This window comes from Podarcis cretensis (genome assembly GCF_951804945.1).
Source record: "Podarcis cretensis genome assembly, chromosome: 2".
In the NCBI taxonomy this organism is placed as follows: Eukaryota; Metazoa; Chordata; class Lepidosauria; order Squamata; family Lacertidae; genus Podarcis; species Podarcis cretensis.
Window position 1 is genome coordinate 118,767,783 of NC_137171.1, and position 23,206 is coordinate 118,790,988.

Here is a 23,206-nt window from a genome sequence, read left to right on the forward strand (position 1 = left end):
CTAACCGATGTGAAAGAAAGAGGGGGCTTTGCCCTGCCAGACCTAAAGTTGTACTATGAGGCCGCAGCTTTCTGCTGGCTAAAAGACTGGCTACTTCTCGAGGACACTGACGTACTGGATTTGGAAGGTTTCAACAATGCTTTTGGTTGGCATGCATACTTATGGTATGACAAGGTTAAGATCAATAAGGCCTTTAAGAACCATATTGTCAGAAAGGCAGTGTTTAATGTCTGGACAAAATATAAAGACTTATTGGAAAATAAAACTCCAAGGTGGCTATCACCTCTGGAAGCTAAGGCCCGAAAAAGACCCAATATGGAGGCCAAATGGCCAAAATATGGGGAAATACTAGAAAAAGATGGAGACAACTGGAAATTGCAGAGTTTGGAGAAAATGAAGGATAAAGTGCGAGACTGGTTACACTACGCTCAGATTAAAGCAGTTTTTAAAAATGACAAAAAGTTAGGGTTCCAGGTGGATAAATCGAAATTGGAAACAGAATTGTTAGAACCTAAGACTAAGGTACTTTCAAGAATGTATAACTTGCTGTTAAAATGGAACACACAAGATGAAATGGTTAAATCGGCTATGATAAAGTGGGCACAGGATATTGGGTATAATATTATGTTTGAAGACTGGGAAAGGTTGTGGACCACTGGGTTGAACTTCACTGCATGTAATGCTTTGAAGGAAAATATAATGAAAATGATATTCAGGTGGTACATGACCCCAGTCAAGCTTGCAAAGATATACCATGTGTCTGATAATAAATGTTGGAAGTGTAAAGAAGCTGAAGGAACATTCTTTCACCTCTGGTGGACTTGCCCTAGAGTGAAGGCTTTCTGGGAAATGATATATAATGAGCTGAAAAAGGTATTTAAGTATACTTTCCCTAAGAAACCAGAGGCCTTCCTCCTGGGTATTGTCGGCCAGAGGGTGATAAAGAAGGACAGAACTTTTTTCCTGTATGCAACAACAGCAGCAAGGATACTCATCGCCAAGCATTGGAAAACCCAAGATCTACCCACACTGGAAGAATGGCAGACGCAACTGATAGACTATATGGAATTGGCAGAGATGACCGGCAGAATCCGAGACCTGGGAGAGGAGAGGGTTGAAGAAGACTGGAAGAAATTCAGGATTTATTTACAAAAACACTGTAATTTGGTTTGAATGTTAAGAAGGATGCCAGATCATAAACAATTGAGCACCACTAAATTAGACGTAATTTGGATGATAAATGAGATTGAGGAAAATATAAATTTTTTTGGAGAATTATCAGACTAACTTAAATGAATAAGACTTAAGAATGTAAATAAGTTGATAAATTGCTGAAAAAGGTTTGTAATGATGCAAGTGGGAGCGGGAGACGTGAGGGAGTCCAAAGAAGTTTTGATAATATGTTATGATATATGTTATATTGTTTATTACTTTTGCATTTTTGTATTTGGAAAATCTTAATAAATATTTTAAAAAAAATTAAAAATAAAAAAGTTGCATATTTAGAATAGATTTATGAAAGATTTAGAAAACTTATTGATTACAATACAATATTTGTGTGAGAATGTATGGGAAAAATACGGAATAACATACAATCTTGCTTAAAATGTATATAGGAAGTGCAGTGTAAGCGATAGAAGCCAACCAATGAAATTTTATTATTATTTTCATGTTGAGCTATTTGTAGAATAAACTTGAAAGAATTTTTTTCAACTTATCTTCTTCTTTTCTTTTTCTTCTTTTTTCTTCTTTTTTCATATATGTTATTTGAAATATATACAGTATTTATGTATGTATGTATGTATGTATTTGCAATATTTTGCTTATATTTTGTAATAATTATGTTAAATGATTTTTTTAAAAATACAAATTTTTTTATTAAAAAAAAGTTGCATGGGTTTTGCTTTTAAAAAAATAAAAAATATATATTTAAATCACTGCAGGGGTGCAGTTTGGGAATTTTAGACTCCGGGGACTCGATGTTCTTATGCACCCTCCCATTAGATATCCATGTGCATTCTTTCTGCGCTTACTTACAAATGCAGCAAACGAGCCCTGAAATTCGGCCCGGGAGGCACCACTTGCAGGGATGGCAAGTGGGTCTATAATGGTTAAATCCAAAGAATCCGATTCCTAGAGAGGCTCAACAAAGCTGATGGGGGCGGGCGGAAAGGGAGGTCAGTAATGGACTCCTCCTCCTCGCTGGAGGAGTGGAAATGGCTCCTTGGCAGCTTTGAGCAGGGTGAGCAGCTGACACCGAGTTCAATAATAAAGGGAGACTGGGTGGGTGGAGGGTGTTGGAAAGGCTCAGGGTGCAGAGAAGGAGGGCAGGGGGTGGGCTGGGGGCTCAGCTGGTGGTGCAGGAGGGAAGCACCCCCTTTCTCCCCTAGATCCTCTCCCTTAAGGGAGCAAACCTTACAATGCACGTGGGAACGGCGCGCAGAGCAGGTCAGAGGTCCTCCTGCAGTCCATTTGTCCCCTGGCACTGGAAGCGAAGGCAAAAGGACGGACTTCCCAACTGCAGCACATCCTGAAACTTCGGAACTCCCTCCCACAGGAGACCCTAGCTGTCAGCTTCTTCCTTTTTTAAAAGGAAAATTCCCTTATTCTGAATAGGGTTCATCGCAAGAAAAGTTGACAGCTATGTAGGAGGCAGTGAAGACCACCAACCTAGACTAGGTGGGCCACTGGCCTGATCCAGGGGGCTCTTCTTAGGTTCTTATGGAAATGGCTCGTCTGCCCTTGTTTAAACCCCCGGCACCTAATATTTGGGGATGGACTGCTGCTGTAAAAGGAGGCTCCCCACCGCTAGTGTGGCACAGACATTCCCCTCCCCTGGACACTGCCATTTTTTAAAGTAGGAGTAAGACGCAGCTTAAGGGACACAGGTGGGGCTGTGATCTAAACCACAGAGCCTAGGGCTTGCCGATCAGATGGTCGGTGGTTCAAATTCCCGCGACGGGGTGAGCTCCCGTTGCTCGGTCCCTGCTCCTGCCAACCTAGCAGTTCGAAAGCACATCAAAGTGCAAGTAGATAAATAGGTACCACTCCGGCGGGAAGGTAAACGGCGTTTCTGTGCACTGCTCTGGTTCGCCAGAAGCGGCTTAGTCATGCCGGCCACATAACCTGGAAGCTGTACACCGGCTCAGTCAATAAAGCGAGATGAGCACCGCAACCCTAGAGTCGTCCGCGACTGGACCTTATGGTCAGGGGTCCCTTTACCTTTAAGACGCAGTTTCGTTATGCGTAAATAAATAAAGTGTTTACTGTCACTTTCCCAATTATCTTCCCCAGTAAGACCATCAGTTTTACTCTCCCTTCTTCCCATCATTTCTGTTTTCAGCTCAATCTTTCTTGGGGGAGGTCTATTCCACTTGCCCTGTCCAGTTGCTCCTTTCTGAATGTTACCTAAAAATTTGCCAACCTCCCTCCCACAAATCACTACCCAATCAGATGGGTGAGGTACAAATAATAAAATTGTTATTATCATTGTCATCGTCATCACCCCAGTCTGTGCCTGTGTTGGATTTCAAATCCACTTTTATATATGTAAGGGTTTTTAATTGTTTTTGGATATGCAGTTGTTCATAGGCAGAAATCATTTTAACTTTATAAATATGCATGAGAGAGAAATAGCCCAAGCGCAATATATCTATACAGTGGTGCCCCGCAAGACGAATGCCTCGCAAGACGAAAAACCCGCTAGACGAAAGGGTTTTCCATTTTTCGAGGCACTTCGCAAGACGAATTTCCCTATGGGCTTGCTTTGCAAGACGAAAACGTCTTGCGAGTCTTGCGATTTTTTTCGCTCCCCCAACTTTTTCTAAGCCGCTAATAGCCGCTAAGCCTTTAATAGCCGCTAAGCCGCTAATAGCGCTAATCCGCTAATAGGGGTCCTTCGCAAGACAAAAAAACCGCAAGACGAAGAGACTCGCGGAATGAATTATTTTCGTCTTGCGAGGCACCATGCATCTATCTAGTACAGTATTGTGAAATGGCTTCAAGATCTTAGGTGAGTTGCCTTGGTAAAAGCTTCATTCTTAGGTGAGTTGCCTTGGTAAAAGCTTTTTGAAAGCCTAAGTGTGCTTGCTGACACTCTCAAATAACTCTAAAAGCTTCACAAGGCAGGACATCTGCTTGTAGAAGCCATGCTGTTTCTGCTTCAGCAAGAATTGGTCTTCTATGTGCTCAGTTATTTTATCTTTAACCATCAGGGGTGACCAGGGATGGTGGTAGTCGTAGTCTAGCATCTTCTCAAGGGCCAAAGGTTCCCCATCCCTGCAAATATACTGTCTAACTCCTGTTTGTCTGTGTTCTTTCTCCCTCAGGTGAAAGGGCTTCCAGTTACGGACTTCAAGAAAGTATCTCTGGAGGCTCTGATTCAGGCGCAGGTGGTCTCTTCCTGTGAGATTTGAAGGTTGACTTCAACTTGGCTCTCCCCCCGTCGGAGGAAAATGACTACAGATTATGAATCTTCGTCAGCCTTTGGTCTCCAGTTTCAGGATGCGCAGATGGGACTTAAAAAGGAGATCCAGGATGAGCCGTCAGCTGCCCCCCAGCCGGAATCAGAGGAAATGGGAGAAGCTCTTCGCCGTCAGTGGACAGCCCCATCTGTTAAAGCAGAACCAGATGTGGGTCTCTGGTCCCACCAATATGAAGCTCAGTTGCAGGAGTTCATGAAGACAAATTGGGCCCCTAGCTCCGGACAGGGAATCCCACCGCTGCCAGGAACTGTTCTCTGCGTTGATGCTAAAGTAGTTGCAGCAGAGCAATTGGCCCAAATCCTGCCATGCGCTCAGAAACCGAGTCAACAGGACTCCATGGTGCAAGGCCACAAGAGAGAAAGATATGATCTCCTGAGCGAGGAGGCCGCCGTCAGCTCAGATGTACCCTGCCAACACTTTAGGCAGCTCAGGTACCGGGAGGCCGAGGGGCCCCGAGAGGTTTGCAGCCAGCTCCGGGATCTTTGCCACCGGTGGCTGAAGCCGGAGAGGAACACCAAGGAGCAGATCCTGGAGCTGGTGATCCTGGAGCAGTTCCTGGCCATCCTGCCAGCGGAGATCCAGAGTTGGGTCAGGGATCGCGGCCCGGAGACCTGCTCCCAGGCGGTAGATCTGGCAGAGGATTTCCTGCTGAGGCAGCAGGATGCTAAGAAAGAGGAAGAACAGGTGAAGGGCAAAGGAGAGAAGTTTGAAATGGGCAAAAGGACATTGCCTGTCCTGGCATTGGAGCCTTTTGCTTTCTAGGCCCAAGGCCTTTCTCCTAGTAGCCTGGGAACCTTGGGTTCTCTAGGCCAGAAGCCTTTCCGGTAGTAGTTTGAGCTGGGCAATATTGCAATTAAACGGTATGATGGTCAAACCACGATACTGGTTTCAGACTTTTTGAACTGGGGATATATTGCAGCCATTGCCAGCACAGCGTCTGCCTCACTGTTCTCTGCCTGCCTGCCTGCACTGTGTTGGCAGCATTTGGGAAGCTACAACATACCGCCATCTCAAATTGCCTTGATCAGCTGAGAAACGGGCTTCCTTAAACTTAAAGCAAGTTTAACTTCCTTAAACTTCCTTTAAATTGTTCCTGAAGGTCGACAATGAGGGAGACGGAGGCACTTCACCAGGGAGAGCGTTCCACAGATGGGGAGCCACCACTGAGAAGGCCCTGTCATGGGTCAATGCAAACCGGGTGGCAGCCAGAGGTGGCACTGCCAATGGGGCCTTCCTTGCTGATTGTAGGGCCCAGGAAGGTTGATATTGTGTAAATCCCTCCCTTAGGCCCCAAACCATTTTGGGCTTTGTACTAAACCCATGAATTGGGCTCGGTAGCTCACAGGCAGCCCTAATGCAGCCCCTTTCCTTCTGCTTCAAAATGCTTTCGAGTTTTTACTGTCATATGTTGGGCGCTTCCCAGACCAGGAATGCACGATGGCAGAGAGTTATACAAATTTAACAATTCCTTGTTTGCTGTTTCAGGAGCACTTTCACGTGATCACAGTCAGCTTCCCTGACGATGAACCGGCTTTGGTGGAAGCCTCACAGAGCCAGTCCCACAGGGAGATCAAGCAGGAGGATGAAAGGGATTCCAGCTCCCCAAGTAAGGACCTGTTGTTACAATCCATTGCTTTCCACAAAGATCCTGGAAGGGCTTTAATTTGGGGGTTCCTACTCGGGGGGGGGGGATGTCTAAAGTGACTGCACTTGGAATCCTTTGTCCAGTTCTGGTTGCCTCACCTTAAAAAGGATATTGTGGAGTTGGCGACAGTTCAGAAAAGGGCAACCAAATTGAGTCAAGGCAATGGAGCAAAGATCATGGGGAAAGATTGCAACAACTTGATAGCTCAGTCGGTACACTAGCTAATCTCAAGGTGATGGGTTTGAGCCCCACATTCGGGCAAATGACTAGATGATTTCTAGTTGGTCCCTTCAACTCTACAATTCTATGATTTTATGATTTGGGGCTTTTTACTTTAAGAGAAAAGACAAATAGGAAGACACAAGATATACAGTGGTACCTCAGGTTACAGACACTTCAGGTTACAGACACTTCAGGTTACAGACTCCGCTAACCCAGAAATATTACCTCAGGTTAAGAACTTTGCTTCAGGATGAGAACAGAAATCGTGCAGCGGTGCCCATTAGCTAGAGTGGGGCTTCAGGTTAAGAACAGTTTCAGGTTAAGAACAGACCTCTGGAATGAATTAAGTTCTTAACCTGAGATACCACTGTAGTTGTTCAGTCAAACCTCGGTTGTCGAACGTAATCTGTTCCGGAAGCCCATTCGGCTTCCAAAATGTTCAACAACCGAGGCACAGATTCCGATCGGTTGCAGGAGCTTCCTGCACTCAAGTAGAAGCTGCATTGGACATTCAGCTTCCGAAAAACGTCCAAAAACTGGAACATTTACTTCTGGGTTTTCGACATGTGGGAGCCGAAACATTCCAAAACGGAGACATTCAGGATCCGAGGTTTGACTGTATAAAATTACACATGGTGAGGAGAAAGTGGGTAGAGAAAAAGGGGTTTTTCCTCTCTCTCTCTCTCTCTCTCTCTCTCTCTCTCTCATAACACTACAGCTCGGGGACATCTAAAAAAGCTGAATGTAATAATAATAATAATAATAATAATAATAATAATTATTATTATTTATTATTTGTACCCCGCCCATCTGGCTGGGTTTCCCCAGCCACTCTGGGCGGCTTCCATAAAAACCAGAAATACACTAAAATATCACAGATTAAAAACTTCCCTGAACAGGGCTGCCTTAAGATGTCTTCTGAATGTCAGGTAGTTATTTATCGCTTTGACATCTGATGGGAGGGCGTTCCACAGGGCGGGTGCCACTACCGAGAAGGCCCTCTGCCTGGTTCCCTGTAGCTTTGCTTCTCGTAATGAGGGAACCGCCAGAAGACCCTCGACGCTGGACCTCAGCGTCTGGGCAGAAAGATGGGGGTGGAGACGCTCCTTCAGGTATACTGGGCGGAGGCCGTTTAGGGTTTTAAAGGTCAACACCAGCACTTTGAATTGTGCTCGGAAACGTGTTAGAAGATTCAGGACAGACCAAAAAACACCATTCTCACAGAACATAATTAAACTATGGCATTGGCTTCCAACACGAGGCAGTGACAGCCACCAACTTGGATGGATTTAAAAGATTAGACGAATTCATGGAGGAGAGGGCTACTAGCCAAGCTAGCCGTGTCCTACTGTTGGAGGCAACATGCCTCAGAATATCAGTTGCTTAGGATCACAAGTGGGGAGAGTGTGGCTGTTGCACAAAGATTGTGTGAGATACTCGGAGGCATCTTGTTGGCCATTGTAGAAATAGGATGTTGAACTAGGTGGCTACTGGCCTGATTCAGTGGGCTCTGATGTTCTTAAATACTGTTCTCTTTGACATCTTGAGGGAGGGCGTTCCACATGTTTGCTCTGACTTATTACTAAAGAGGGTTTTTTTTGGTGGAAAGTAGTGGGGCATGTGCAAAACCGCTCAGAGTTGTGGCTAGAAAGCATGGGGAAAGTGGGAAACTGTTGAGCCCTATGCTTTGCCGGCATGGGATAAGCCAAATATGGACAAGCCCTGAGTATAAGGCCTTATGTTATTTTATGAGGTATTACGTCAACAGAAGACAGTATTATTCTCTTGCCCAAACCTTTCCTGTCACATTTTTCTTCATTATATCGCCATAACCCATCTCTTCCTTTCTACTTTTCCCCACCTTGTGTATTATCTCTCTATTTCAGCAGGTGACGAACACATGAATGGGGTGCATTTGGAGGAGGCTGAGCTTCGAAAGCTGAAGAAAAGCTCAGGAGATCAACGTGGATCAAACAAGCGGAAAGAAAAAATGACACAGAGGCGGAGAGAGAACTCTGTACTTCCTCAGGCAGGTGGTATTGGAGGTCAACCGAGAATCCCCACAGGAGAGAGCAGGGACGTGCCCGCCGTGTGTGAGGAAAGCTCGAGTGATGCCACTGGCCACGATGTGTTCTTAGGAGACGAGCCTTATACCTGCTCCGCCTGTGGGAAAGCCTTCCGTCTCAAGTCAAGTCTCAAAAGACACTGGAGAAGCCACACGGGCGAGAAGCCGTATACCTGCTTAGATTGCGGGCGGAGCTTCAGCTGGAGGAGCAGCCTCACCACACATCAGAGAACCCACATGAGCGAAAAGCAGTACAAATGCTCCAAGTGCGGGAAGACGTTCCGCTGGAGCCAGAACCTCACGAGGCACTGGAGCATCCACACCGGGGAGAAGCCGTACAAGTGCTCCGACTGCGGGAGCAGCTTCAACCGGAGCCAGAACCTCATCACTCATCGGAGAATCCACACGGGAGAGAAGCCGTATAAGTGCTTGGACTGCGGGAGCACCTTCAACCGGAGCCAGAGCCTGATCACGCACCAGAAGACGCACGCGGGAGAGAAGCTGTACATCTGCTCGGACTGCGGGAAGACCTTCAACCGGAGCCAGAGCCTCATTGCTCATCAGAGACTCCACACGGGGGAGAAACTCTACATGCTCCGGATGAAAGGAGAGCTTGCGGGGAAAATGCAGTCTCCTCAAACATGGGTGGATACGCACACTGCGGACATGATATAGTAGGGTTGCCATATTCCAAAAAGCAAAACTCCGGACACAGATATTGAACAAGATCTCCCCGCAAAAAAAGAGAATGTTTTAAAGCTATTTTTTTTAGCAAATTTGCCAAAAAAACAACACTGCTGATTCGAGCTGCCATGTGTTCAGATTTTTCTGGACATTTTAACCAATTTTTGAAAATTCTGCCAGGACGCTATTTTCAAGAGACAAATCCTGGGAAATTTCGTATGTATGACAGCCCAATGATATAGGCGTGCTCACAGCGGAGGGGGAAAGATGGGTTTGAGATCCACCCCTTTTTTAGATAGGTACAAGGGCACGGCGGAAAATGAGTGCCAGAAATGTTCATTTAAGTCGGGGGTTGCTGACTGATGTGTCAGCCTGAGGGTGCTGGTATTCCCACTGGGACCTCCTGTGGTGCCTGCAAAAGTTCTCTGTAAATATCCCCTCAAAAATCCACAATGTACAAAAGACTCTTTGCTCTTCCTACTCAGTTCCTGTTTGTACTGACTCCGCCTCTCCTGCAGTGAACACGCCCCCTTTCCATATGCCCAAGTTCCATTGGACGCCCGGACTGGATGCCCGCCTTCCCTTCCATTCTGAACAGGAGAGAGGTACAAAGATTGGGCAGCTGACGTGGAGGCATGCTTCCATCATTTGGCGATCCTGACTCTCCTCCTCCCGATGCTGTTAGATGTGGCATTTCTGTGTGTGTGTGTTATAGCAAACCCTCCTGCATGCAGCATTTTCTCTAAAAGTCAAGGGTTCTGTGCAAACCTCTCCTTCTGTTGAGCGATCAAGGCCAGTGAAGGAGGACTTGCTAAGCTTGTGTAGCATAGTGGACACGGGTTCAAATTTTGGGATGGGGAGGCCCACTTTGAGATGTCACATTGACAGCCAACACTACTTAGCAGAGCCCGACCTCACACAAACACCCCTCCCCAAATATGAGTGCAGTATGCTGGAAATAAAACTGTTGTATGTTAGTTAAAATAATAAATTTGATCATCCCTGAAAGTTGAACTGTATCCTCTGACAGGACATTGCTTCAAACTCCTAGGAAAGAGACTACTAGCCCATGCTGCTTCTATGGACTATGTTTCTTCTTTTACCTAGCAAACTGCCTAAAACAAATCCTTAGTTTTGTTAATAAATGTGGTGAGGGGGGAAGGCAGGAAACGAAGAGGCCCCCCCCAAAAAAAACCAGGGAGGAAGGCAAAGAAGAAAACACATGGGGAAAAGCCCCCGTAGCGCATCATGAGTTTGAGGGAAAGGCTTTAAAGCAACAGTAGGGGAAAGACGGAGAAGCCCAGTAGAGGCTGCCTTGCCCCGTAAGAAGCAGAGCTTTGAGCACGGCCACACGGACACACACACAGCACCCGAGCGAGGGCGGGACATGGATGGGCAGGGAGAGCAGCTGGCATTTTGTCACCCCTCTCAGTGATGACACCCGGGGTGGGCTGCACGGGTGGGCAAACAAACTGCCCACCCTCTGCTCTGGTCCCCATCAGGGAGGCAGGGAGGCAGGGGCACATTATCTCCACACTGCAGATGCTCATAGCACTAGAATTTGTGGCCCTCCAAGAAGCTGAGTGTTGGGAGATCCAGGACAGATAAAAGCAGATAATTGTGCAGCAGATAATTGAACTATGGAACTCACTGCCACTGGAGGCAGAGATGGCCAACAATGCAGGAATCTTTTGCCCAACATGGTGCTCCAGCTGGTGACCCTTGGATTGAGAGTCCAGCACTATCCAGAGGACACCCCATTTGATGCCCCCGATATACAGTACAGAATCCGGCTTGTAAATAAGGAACGTCAACGCATCAACCCTAAACACAAATTTTAACAGGGCAGGAGCCCCACTCAATGCAATGGGGTTTATTTCTGACAAAGTGTAAAGAAGGTGAGGCTCTATTTGCAGAGGATATTTGAAGCCAACGCCTTGTTCAACTTCTTTTAGATTTTCTTCCCATCTTAGGTCCCTACAGGAAGGAGCTATCCTGCTTGGCGTGGGTGAAGGAGTTCATTTTTAGTCCTCTATTAATCCAATGATGTATGCATTTTCACAGCTGCATAAGGTCTTGTGGGGAGAGGAAGGTTTCCTAGAATTACAGAGTTGAGGGTCCTCTTGTCCCACCCCCTGCAGTGCAGGAAACGTTTGGCCAATGTGGGGTTCAAACCCACAACCCTCATGCTCTGCCAAATCAGACATCTCAAATGGAAAACAAGATTGAAGGTGAGAAAATTTATTAGGACTCCTAAAAGTGTGACTGTCTCTCTAAGAAGTGAGCTGCAGAGGGAATTCTGGGAAAAGGAAGGAAAATGCAAAGCAAGAGCAACCCATTTTTCTTTTGTTATTTCTGCTGATTTTGACTGGAATGAATCCTCTCAAAGGGCCCTTGGAAAACTGCCCAAAGGGCTCTTGGCGGGTAAATGGTTTTTACGTCAGTCACTCTGGTCTGGAGAGAAACTCCCAACTGGGCCTGAGAGGCAGATTTAGTCTCCTCAGGAGATACAGAGGTGGGCTTCATTTCCCCCCAGAAGAAAGAAAGGGAGGAGGGTCTCTCCAGAGAACGAGGCTCCTGAGAACGTGTAGAGTTCGGCTCCTGAGTCAGCGTCAGAAAAAGACACACGTCCCCCTTCATAGTCCAGAGTCACCCGGATCCTCCTGGGCTTCTCCCTCAGGGACAGAGGAGAGGAAACAGGGGAGGTGCAGGCAAAGTACTCCCCTCTCGACCTCCCCACAGCCCAGACCCCTCTCTCAGGACCTAAGAAGAAGCCGCCCTGTCTCTCCACAGACTTCCTGGCGACCCCCAAAGCCCAATATTCCCCACTTTCCACAGTGACTTCCCAGAAATGTCTGCCTGCTGTGAATTCCTCACATCCCAACACACAATGCCGCTTGTTGAATCTCTCAGGATTATCAGGCAGGGCTTGACGTTTGTCTCCCCTACTCAGGCTTTTCCCATCCTCGGACAGGATGAGTTCAGGATGGGCTGTGTCTGGATCCAGAGTGACATTTGCTGTTGGGGAGAAGATGAGGGGAAAAGAAGAATAGGCAGAGTCAGCTGAGAGACAGAAACAGACAGCTTGATAAATAAAAAAAAAAACACCCAAAAACCCCAGATTCCCTCTCAGATCAAGGGGATTTCTTTGCATCGCATGCTAGACTGAGACTCCTCCTTGCAGACTCTCATCAGAATAAATATATTCCTTGAGGGTTTTTAAATCAGTTTCCTTCACTTTCTTATATTTGATGTGTATTGTGCCTGCCCTCCTCTCATCCCAGGCATTTTCTAAGGGGAAAAACCACCCAGGAACCCTTTTACTCATCTCTTCTGTTTTATCTAAGGGGGAAGAGAGGAGAATTGGAGGAGGCAGGAGAGGAGAGAAGCTGCTTTCCTCTGACAATCTCTGTGGGAATTGGCCTTTGGGGACCTCTGGGTTGGGCTGGGAGATGAGGACCCCCTGCACTAGTAGTAATATAATAATAATAATAATAATAATAATAATAATAATAATAATAATTTATATTTGTATACTGTCCTTTGTCCATAGGTCTCAGGGTGGTTCACAGCATAAAAATACAACATAAAACCACATATAGGCCTCCCCTCACTTTCGTGGGGATCACATTCTGGGCCCTCGTGCCCACAAGTGAAAATTGTATTACATGGGGAGCCTGTTTATTCCTGCTCTCCATCTCTCTCTCTCACTTGGTCTCTCCTTGCCTTCCTCCCTGCCATCTTGTAAGTTTAGGCCTTGCCACCAAGGAAGAAGAGGCAGATGGCAGGGCAATTTTACAAAGGACTGCTTATTCCATGCTTCTCTTTTGGATTTAATATAAACTATAAGATGAGTTCCCTGAGGGAAGGGGGAATAACTCAAAAGTTAGGGGCTAAGACAGCCGTGATAGGCAAGTGTAGGGTTATTTTGAAAAGCACAAAAGAGGACACATTTGCCAACTTCTTCTTTTAACAATGGATCACTGACAACTCTCATTTGAAAAACTCTATGTAGGCTTTCGAAGCTGTGATGTATTGCTAGTAGCAATCTTCTTAATTTTCAACAACAAAATAACAATAATACATATTGCTCCCTTGCTTGCCACATGAAATATTTGGGCTCATGTTCACATCTTTGTGCACAGAACAATTTATTAAACTGTTAAACATGCACATATGGACTCTCCTTAAGGGCAGGGGGATGTTAACTCTTGCCCTCCCGGACTCCTTTGTCAAGATCTCGTAGCTGAGCCAGTGTCCTTTTAGTTCAGCCACAAGAGAAGGGGTTTTTTTTGCAGTATGTCGCTAGCTTAAGATGCTGCTCTGTTGGGATTCTCTGCTGCAGATTAGTTTAGCCAGGTCTGAGTCTAATGCTCTGTGCTTTTCCCCCACAATCAAACAGTATATAAATTTGGGCACTCGGTCCCTAAAAGGTTTGCCACCTAGGCAGGAATGGAACTCAGACTGGTGTGCAGGTTCTTCTTAGGGACAAGCTCTGCCCCCGGTCCAAGCCTTCAAACCCTCTCCCAGTTCATTCATGGGACAGACAAGGAACTCAAACACTTCTAGAGGACTGTTTCCCAGAGTGACGCCATTGATGGGGGTCCCAAAGTCTGCAGAACAGACGGTTCAACACCCATGAAATATCAGTCCCCATTCCTCCTGTGAAATTGTTCCTCTCCTGGAAATTTACCTTTCTGAAACTGTTTTCTGAATAGCAGAGCATCTGAGGAAGCAGAAAGATATAAAGTGTAAGGGCAACACACTTCCACCAGAATTAAATCTCCGTACAAAAGTAACACTTCATAATGTAACATCCTTAAATTCTAGTATTATTATTAAATAGCAGAAAAATAATTAAAAACAAGAAAATCATAGGAAGAATCTATGAAAATAACTAAAGCTTTAAAACACAGCAATCATAAAGCAAGCTTACAAATAGCAAAATAAAAACATTCAGCACAAATCCTGCTGGTCTCTGAACTTTGTCCCTGAAATTGGGCTCTACATTGGAGGACTGGAGGGGAGGCAGAGCAATAAGAATCCCGTAAAAGGAGGCAGAGGGGAGATGGAGGCAGCCTTAACATGGTGGGGGGAATCATTAAAACCAAAATTGTGAAACATAAGGAGAAGCAAAGTTTGATGAGGAAGAATTGGCAGAGCTCCCAGGCAAAAGGAAGCCCTTCCTCACAAACCTTCTACAAATCTTTAAGGTTCTTTACAAGCATAATTGTGCCCTTTGGGGCTCATGTGCTCTTGCTTCCACTCTCAATGGGGGAACTCTCAGGAGATCTTGAAGGCTGAAACCCTAGATATGGCAGCTGCAGGGGGACGTCTGAGGAGGAGACGGCTCAGGCCTTGGCTCCACGGCTGAGAAAGAAGCCTGAGCAGGAGGCAGAGGGGGAACTGGGGGCTTCTTAATGCCCTTTGACTCCATTCAGAGCAGGAGAACCTCCCAAAGGACAACCCCAGATTGTGCAGACAGGGAACCACAAGGAAAAGGAGGTTTTGTATAGCTGTAAACAGATGCACATGGGAGGAAAAAAATCCTGACTTTGCTGTACACTCTGGTTCAGTCTTTCTTTACAGGATCCAGCGTCACAATATACATGGGTCATTCTGGGGGACAGGAAATGAAGGCTGGAGCCCCAAGAAGAAAGGGATCCTGGAGTTACTAAATTCCATGCAATAAGAGGGGGTTGGACTCGATGGCCCTTGTGGTCTCTTCCAACTCTATGATTCTATGATTCTAAGAGCCTGGCATGTTCAGTTCTGAAGAGGTAACAGAATTCCCAGTGTGAAATCCTGGCAGCCATTTTTCATTACCTTTCCATTGTTTCATTGTATTATTCACAAGGTGATTTAGATCACAGGATTCCAAGATCCTGTTCCTCAGTTTCGAAGGGAAAGCCAGTGGCTTCTCTGGACTCTCTCTTTCCTCATACCTGGTGAAAAGAAAAACAATGAATGGCCCCATTGTGGCCCCATCTCCCTAATTATTGCAGGAGATTTCAATAAGATGAACAAAGTGGAAGTTTATTTCCCAACAGGTTTATTTCTACCACAGATGAGACCTCAGTCCAAAACCCCTCAGGACAGCTGTCAGTGGCTTCGTAAGGATGCTAAACAGCACAAGGGACAGGATGTAACCCCAAGCGACACCACCGGAGGGCTCCCATGGCTTCCAACGATGCTGCCCCCTAACAACTTCTGGGAAGGCCCCAGGACTTAAGAACCAAACCCCTGATGTGGAATGCCTGCAACCCCTCCCTCCCTGAGCTTCTCCAGAGGATGTGAGGGATGTCCAAAGCTGCCCAGTGGTCAAGGAGAACAACCTCAACCTTCCCTTCACCCCCTCTCCCACCCAGGAAGGACGCAACCTCATGCCCCATGGGACTCTCCCTCCAGGAGCATCAAACAACTAGACCCGCCACTCCAGACCACCTTCAGCTTCTCACGGTGGAAACACTCCCAAGAAAAGGATCCCACCTATTCTAGACCAACAGACCTTCCCTCCTTCAGTGCCTCAAAGGAGCTGAGTTACCAGAGTTGGGGGGCTTCTAGTTGGACATTGAAATTTGTTGGTACATCCTAAGCTCTTCCCAAGCATCTTTGGCACTTTCTCTTCTAGATGTTTGAAATTCCCACCAAGTCCATGAACAGAAAGTGCAAGAGAAAGAAAAGAGCCCCCATCCCTGTGTGAAGTGATGTGGGGAGGGAGGGAGGAGGCAGCTGACCTTGAACCTTGGAGGGAGAATTGGGGGGCCACAAGTTCAGAAGAGGGGGCTCTACTTTTACCTGTGAGGTGCTGCAGGGAGTGAGTCCTACAGTCTCCCCCCTGCAGCCCCTGGAGGGCCATGTCTGAGGTTCTTGCATCTCAGCTTCAAAGAGTGATGCCAATGGAAATGAGCCAGATCCACTTACCTCTGCAAGGTGCTTCTCACATCCTAGAGGGGAAAAGAGAAGGGAATTCACTGCACACCACAGGCCACACTAGGAAGACCCCCCTCAGACCCTGGAGTGGAGGAACAGCCTGGCCCTCGGATGTCAGTCTGCCTGGCACATGCCAAGGTTTTGGGTAGGGATAGCGGAATCAGCTAGTTTTGGTTTCTCACAGCTTTTATTTTCCCAGTGTGAAATTATTAACTGTTCTGATTTCAAGATCTCCACATTTCCACATCAGTTTGCCATTTTTGTTTAAAATCCTTATGAAAACCCACCAGCATTTTAGGGAAATTTCACATCTGGGGGTTCAAGAGACAATTCACACCATCTCTAGTCTTAGATTATAATTTAATAACTTTAATCCAGTTTGCATTGTGCAATTTAGACGTAAGTAAGCCTACAGGATAATCCTACCAGGGCACTGTCCTAAACTGTCTTCCATAGAAGTCCCCAAATTTCAAATGCTATTTTCCACCTGGAAATTTAAAAAGCACCTGCAGCATAAAATGCCTCCAAAGGGGTAATAAAACAACTCCGTGTTTCTTTGGGCTCACCCACACTTCTGCTTTTCCTGTGCCTAGAAAACACAGGTCCAAGTGGTTTTGTCTTTGCCCTGCCGCTTTCCCTCAGGAAAAACCTGCTCCTTGGTGCAACATCAAAGCAAACGTCAATCCAGAGAAAACCTGGCAGAGGTTTGCTCTAATTCAGCAGTAAACAGTGGGTTTTCCTGGAGGAAAGGGGTGGGACAAGCAGCAGTCTGGATGAGTCCCTCTGTCTTGCTCTTTGGTCACTGTGACTGAGCACCATTCTGGGTCAATCTGTATCCATGGGGAATGGGATCAACCCAGAAGTTGTGGAGGAAACGGGAAGAGAAGCTTGGTCAAGAGACTGGCTCATGTCGGAAAGAGGCCTGAACGCATCCCAGACGAAGCCCCCACAGCTGAGAGGCATTCGGAGACAAAGCATCAGCAAAGAGCAGAAGATCAGCTCCCTTTCCATCAAGAACACAGACGAATCTCTAGTCTGCATTCAGGTGAGTTCAGCATCCCAGGTCTCTTGGGTCTTCCTGTCCATTCCAAACCTGACTAGAGGCTCCATCAACTCAGCCCCTGCACTCCTTGCGTACATGAAAGGGGCAGCCTTCTCCTGGAGCCTTGGGCTGTTCCTGCCACCATCTTACCTGCAGGAGTTCACTCGCTGGCTGCTGACGCTTCTCCTCCATCTCCTGGATGATCCTCTCAAGAGAGGAGAGTTTCCTGGAGAGTCTGGCCAGCTGCTCATCCCTTCTCCCTGCAATCTCCTTCTCCACCTCTTCCACGTGAGTCAGCAGACGTTTTTCTTGTTCTTCCAGGAACTGGCGCAGTTCTCTGAACTTCTCCACGGCCTTCAGCCTCTCCATTTCTGTTAATTTCTGCAAGAAAAGAGGAGGTCAGAGTGTGGAAGGTGCTCAGCCTTCAAGACATCAGAAAGAGAATTGTGAGAATTCCACAGGGAGGACACTTCTGATTTTTCAGAGACATGAAACCTCCAGTTACTAAAGAAGTAAACCTTTAATTTGAGGGGAGGCCCTCTCCACTGAATTTTCTGTTGACTTCTATTTCGCAGAGAGCTACAGCCTAAAGCAAGGAGTATTTTTCCTAGCTATTTTGACTCAGCCAGGTAATGTTCACAAAAATGTATTTATGAGGATAAAGTACGTATCAAAATATTTATACAAGAATGTAGCCACCTTAGCATTTTATTCATTTTCATCATCATAATAAATAAACAAACAAACTGATATGGAAAAGGAGAATAGGGGGGGAGTTGAAATGGGCAGATTTTCCGATCCTTCAACAGTCCTGACTCAATTCTTCAAGTGCTTGTTCCCTCCCTAGTAACAACAGAGACACTTACAAGGAGGTCTTTGCTTTCCTTGTCCAGGGCTGCTTGATGGGCCAGAATTTCCTTTCTCTCTTTCCTCAGAATCTCCAAGCGCTGGCAGATCTCTTCCTGAAAAGAAAAAGGGAAACTTAGGTTTGCTTGAGACACAGAGAGAGGAGATGAATAAGCGTGCTCCCCACCAGTAGGAGCTTCCACCCCACCACTCCTAAATCTGCTTCCAAGAGTTACTTGGGGGGAGGATCCTGCACCATCTGGTCAATTCCTGGCTACCATTCCCGCCCCCCAGCTGATCCCTTGCTACTATCTGCTTTCAGGGCATTGAGGAGGGATCCTGCTAGCCAAAGGAGACATGTACTTAGTTGTGTATGTGCAATGTACATTTGCAGTGTTTTTCATATGTACAAAGCAACCTGCTGGGAGATGTGGATGAGATTAACCCTTTCTCTCCCTACAATGGTACCAGTTCAAATCTTTGAAGCTGCTGTGAGTATTTCAAGCGAAGATCCCTTTGTCCCCCGGGCAGAGAGACTTCAACTCCCTCCTCCCAGCCATCCCTGGAGCCCTCAGGCTTCCTCTTGGCTGCTTTTTACATAATAAACTGTTAGAGGCGGTTTTTCTTCTGGTGGCAGACGACAGAACCACGGGACCAGTGTAAAAAACTCAAAAGGTTTTATTACAGCTATACAAAAACAACAAACACAAAGCATGTGGGTGTTCTCTCTCTGCAGGCAAATTCAAACTGCAACTTCTCCTTTTGTACTCATCACCAGCTGTACCTAATCAGCCTAGAAAACCACAGCCAGAACTCACAGAAAAAGTTCTTAAAGTTACAATCATCTTTTCTGTTTCTTTGCAGAATGACTCCTAAAATAAACAGCCACCAATTCATGCCATGCCTACTTTGGAGAATTAAGAAGAAAACCTCCCAAGAAGAATCCACAGCTATTTCTCCCCCTCAAGATCCAGGGATCTCCTACCTTGTATTCCTCAAAAGCCTCCTTCAGAGGAATCACCTCGTGGTGTTTGTGCTCCTTGGATCTGTCACAAACCACACAGATGGGGGCTTCATCCTCCTTGCAAAAGAGCTTCAGGGGCTCCTGGTGCTCCTCACAGACTCCTCCTTTCCCTCCTTCCTCCTTTCCCTCTTGAAGGCTGAGATTCTGGGCTATTTCTACCATATTAGCCAGTTGCCTGTTGGAGACGAGGCTCCTTCTCTGGACTCTTTCTCTGCACTGAGGGCAGGAAGCCTCTGCCTCCGATTCCCCCCAGCACTGGATCAAGCAGGATCGGCAGAAGTTGTGCCCACACTCTGGGATGGTGACTGGATCCTTAAAATATTCCAGGCAGATGGAGCAAGTGGCTTCATCACGGAGACGCTGGATGTGACCCCCTGCAGCAGCCATGGCCCCTTCGCTCTGAAGACCAGAGTTAAGTTTCGTTTTCTCAGTTTTCAGCTACTGGGAGTTTCCCTTCCTGGAAATGACTCAGAAACTCAGTCACCACGTGGTCTTTTTCTTTTCTTTTTTTAATGTCCCCAGGTCTTTGCATTTGCTGAATGTTTTCTCAAGTAGCAGCTAATGCTCCTTGATTGCTTCCCATGCTTTTGATTCCACACAAACACAGACGTACCTTGTAAGTTGTGGTATTCATAACATTTTAATTAAGATGCTTCATTTTGGCTAGGTTGTGTCCCATAAACAATAAAAATGTGTCCTTTGGGGGAATGTTATCCACGCATGTACATCTGTGTGTACTGAATGATTTAAATACACTCTGCTGGGATACTGTTTATGAAAACAGTCTCATAGAATCATAGAGTTGGAAGAGACCACAAGGGCCATCGAGTCCAACCCCCTGCCAAGCAGGAAACACCATCAGAGCACTCCTGACATATGGTTGTCAAGCCTCTGCTTAAAGACCTCCAAAGAAGGAGACTCCACCACACTCCTTGGCAGCAAATTCCACTGTTGAACAGCTCTTACTGTCAGGAAGTTCTTCCTAATGTTTAGGTGGAATCTTCTTTCTTGTAGTTTGGATCCATTGCTCCGTGTCCGCTTCTCTGGAGCAGCAGAAAACAACCTTTCTCCCTCCTCTACGTGACATCCTTTTATATATTTGAACATGGCTATCATATCACCCCTTAACCACCTCTTCTCCAGGCTAAACATGCCCAGCTCCCTTAGCCGTTCCTCATAAGGCATCGTTTCCAGGCCTTTGACCATTTTGGTTGCCCTCCTCTGGACACGTTCCAGTTTGTCAGTGTCCTTCTTGAACTGTGGTGCCCAGAACTGGACACAGTACTCCAGGTGAGGTCTGACCAGAGCAGAATACAGTGGCACTATTACTTCCCTTGATCTAGATGCTATACTCCTATTGATGCAGCCCAGAATTGCATTGGCTTTTTTAGCTGCCGCGTCACACTGTTGGCTCATGTCAAGTTTGTGGTCAACCAAGACTCCTAGATCCTTTTCACATGTACTGCTCTCAAGCCAGGTGTCACCCATCTTGTATTTGTGCCTCTCATTTATTTTTTGCCCAAGTGCAATACTTTACATTTCTCCCTGTTAAAATTCATCTTGTTTGTTTTGGCCCAGTTCTCTAATCTGTCAAGGTCGTTTTGAAGTGTGATCCTGTCCTCTGGGGTGTTAGCCACCCCTCCCAGTTTGGTGTCATCTGCAAATTTGATCAGGATGCCCTTGAGTCCATCATCCAAGTCGTTGATAAAGATGTTGAATAAGACCGGGCCCAAGACAGAACCCTGTGGCACCCCACTAGTCACTCTGTTTATTTTTCTTTTTATTCTTATATAAGGAGATAAAAATGCAACAACTTAGTCCATAAGTCTATACCCATTGAAAACCACAAACCAAAATAAATACCACTACTTCATAAGCCCTGTTCTGCATGTCAATCAACTAAGAAATAAATACGAGTTATAGCACAGCAGTATACAACTGTTTAATTTTCTGTTGTTTTTTTCATATTTATCTCTTGCTTTTTTTCTTTTTTTTAAGAAGGGGGATGAAAATGTTGAAAAGGAATGTGTCCATTGTCCAGAAAGACTAAATTCCAGGAATATTACTTGGATCCAGATTCTGCAAATAATAATAATTCTCTCTCTCTCCCTCTCTCTCTCTCTCTTCCCAACCCCAGAGGGGCTTCTGATTCCCAAACTGGACCTTCCGTTCCAATCAGAAAAAGGAGAAAAGATGTTCTTGCAGGAACCAGAGCCAGGTAAAGGAGGCTGGTGAAATCTGCTGGGTGATGCTTGCAGTTTGAGAAGTACTCTGGGTGCTGCTGACACCTGACATTCTTTGGCAGCTGCCGGGGGCCACTGTGCTATGGCAAGGGCCACAGCCGATGCCTGCCCTGACTGCTCCCAGTCCCACCACCAGGCTAAAAAACACCTTTAAAGCATGGGTAGGCAAACCAAGGCCCAGGGGCCAGATTGCCAAGGGGACAGGGAGCGGGCGGGTGTGGGGGACTCCCTGGTCCTGAATGGGGCAACTGTGCCCCTGAAGGACCAGGTGCACAGCCTGGGTGTCATTTTGGACTCACAGCTGTCCATGGAGGCACAGGTTAACTCTGTGTCCAGGGCGGCTGTCTACCAACTCCACCTGGTACGCAGGCTAAGACCCTATCTGCCTGCAGACTGTCTTGCCAGAATGGTGCGTGCTCTAGTTATCTCCCACTTGGACTACTGCAAAGCGCTCTATGTGGGGCTACCTCTGAAGGTGACTGGGAAACTGCAATTAATCCAGAATGCGGCAGCTAGACTGGTGACTGGGAGTGGCCGCCAGGACCACATAACACCGGTTCTGAGAGATCTGCATTGTCTCCCAGTACGTTTCCGAGCACGATTCAAAGTGTTGGTGCTGACCTTTAAAGCCCTAAACGGCCTCGGTCCTGTATACCTGAAGGAGCGTCTCCACCCCCATCGTTCAGTCCAGACACTGAGATCCAGCACCGAGGGCCTTCTGGTGGTTCCCTCATTGCGAGAAGTGAGGCTACAGGGAATCAGGCAGAGGGCCTTCTCGGTAGTGGCGCCCGCCCTGTGGAACGCCCTCCCATCAGATGTCAAAGAGATAAACAACTACCTGACATTCAGAAGACATCTTAAGGCAGCCCTGTTCAGGGAAGTTTTTAATATTTAACGCTGTACTGTTTTTAACACTTGATTGGGAGCCACCCATTGTGGCTGGGGAAACTCAGCCAGATGGGCGGGGTATAAATAAATTATTATTATTATTATTATTATTATTATTATTATTATTATTTGGCCCAATCACCTTCTAAATCTGGCCTGCGGATGGTCCGGGAATCAGTGTGTTTTTACATGAGTAGAATGTGTCCTTTTATTTAAAATGCATCTCTGGGTTATTTGTGGGGCATAGGAATTTGTTCATTACCGGCCCCCCACAAGGTCTGAGGGACAGTGTACCGGCCCCTTGCTGAAAAAGTTTGCTGACTCCTGCTTTAAAGATTCAGGACTGACATGAGAAGGGACTTCTTCACACGCTACATCGTTAAACAGTGGGATCTGCTGCCACAAAAACTAATTAAGGTCACAAATTTGGCTGGCCTTAAAACAAGTTCATGGAGGATGACTCTGTTTTCCACCTTTGCTCTTGGGGGGGGCGCGCGATGCCTCTGAATGCCCATTGCTGAGAATCACAAGTGGGGAGGGTGTTGTCGGCCCCCCGGGAGGACAGGATGTTGGACTGTAGGCCTTTGGCCTGTTCCAGCAGAGCTCTTTTTGCATCCTTATAACCCAAAGTTAGAGAGACTCCCTTCAGGAATATGTGGCAGGTGTAAAAGTAAAGGTAAAGGGACCCCTGACCATTAGGTCCAGTCGTGACTGACTCTGGGGTTGCGGCGCTCATCTCGCTTTACTGGCCGAGGGAGCCGGCGTACAGCTTCCGGGTCATGTGGCCAGCATGACTAAGCCGCTTCTGGCGAACCAGAGCAGCGCACAGAAACGCCATTTACCTTCCCACCAGAGTGGTACCTATTTATCTATTTGCACTTTGACGTGCTTTCGAACTGCTAGGTTGGCAGGAGCAGGGATCGTGTAGATAGTGATAATCAGGATTCCCTGATAACTGTAATTGTTCAGTGTGGGTCACTGAAGTTTCCTGATAATGCAGAAGTTCACCCCCTAAAAAATTATTTGTGGAACAAACAGCCATGTTTGCTCACTTGGCCGAGTCATCAGGGGGTTGTGAAGAGGCGAGATTCATTGGGAGTCCTTAGGCTAGGAGGTGTTTTGGGCTCGGA

At 46.6% G+C, this 23,206-nt stretch overlaps 2 protein-coding genes across 3 annotated transcripts; one reads left to right on the plus strand and one right to left on the minus strand.

The window, feature by feature from the left end:
- The first annotated feature begins 2,155 nt into the window (after positions 1 to 2,155).
- LOC307208584 (uncharacterized protein) lies at positions 2,156 to 10,108 on the plus strand. 2 transcript variants are annotated; one of them, XM_079963341.1, is made up of 4 exons: positions 2,156 to 2,242; positions 4,329 to 5,168; positions 5,970 to 6,090; positions 8,238 to 10,108. In XM_079963341.1, the coding sequence occupies exons 2-4, from the start codon at positions 4,455 to 4,457 to the stop codon at positions 9,089 to 9,091; spliced, it is 1,689 nt and encodes a 562-aa protein (XP_079819467.1). In that variant the 5' UTR covers positions 2,156 to 2,242; positions 4,329 to 4,454; the 3' UTR covers positions 9,092 to 10,108. The 2 variants fall into 2 exon arrangements, with proteins under 2 accessions (XP_079819467.1, XP_079819468.1); XM_079963342.1 differs by having other exon boundaries at positions 8,241 to 10,108.
- Positions 10,109 to 11,325: 1,217 nt separating this feature from the next.
- Positions 11,326 to 19,532, minus strand: LOC307208714 (zinc finger protein RFP-like). Its single transcript, XM_079963598.1, has 7 exons — positions 18,907 to 19,532; positions 17,942 to 18,037; positions 17,226 to 17,456; positions 16,025 to 16,047; positions 14,927 to 15,045; positions 13,794 to 13,826; positions 11,326 to 12,118 (listed from the first exon to the last, which is right to left on the minus strand). The coding sequence occupies exons 1-7, from the start codon at positions 19,330 to 19,332 to the stop codon at positions 11,601 to 11,603; spliced, it is 1,446 nt and encodes a 481-aa protein (XP_079819724.1). The 5' UTR covers positions 19,333 to 19,532; the 3' UTR covers positions 11,326 to 11,600.
- Between the last annotated feature and the right edge of the window lie 3,674 nt (positions 19,533 to 23,206).

Bases quoted from the DNA above. Each gene is read 5' to 3' on its own strand.
- LOC307208584 (XM_079963341.1), top strand. From the start codon at position 4,455: ATGACTACAGATTATGAATCTTCGTCAGCCTTTGGTCTCCAGTTTCAG. The intron at 5,169-5,969 runs GTGAAGGGCAAA...TTGCTGTTTCAG, and splicing joins CTAAGAAAGAGGAAGAACAG to GAGCACTTTCACGTGATCAC. The intron at 6,091-8,237 runs GTAAGGACCTGT...TCTCTATTTCAG, and splicing joins AAGGGATTCCAGCTCCCCAA to CAGGTGACGAACACATGAAT.
- LOC307208714 (XM_079963598.1), bottom strand. From the start codon at position 19,332: ATGGCTGCTGCAGGGGGTCACATCCAGCGTCTCCGTGATGAAGCCACT. The intron at 18,038-18,906 runs GTAGGAGATCCC...TTTTCTTTTCAG, and splicing joins AGGCTTTTGAGGAATACAAG to GAAGAGATCTGCCAGCGCTT. The intron at 16,048-17,225 runs GTAAGATGGTGG...TTTCCCCTCTAG, and splicing joins CAGCGAGTGAACTCCTGCAG to GATGTGAGAAGCACCTTGCA.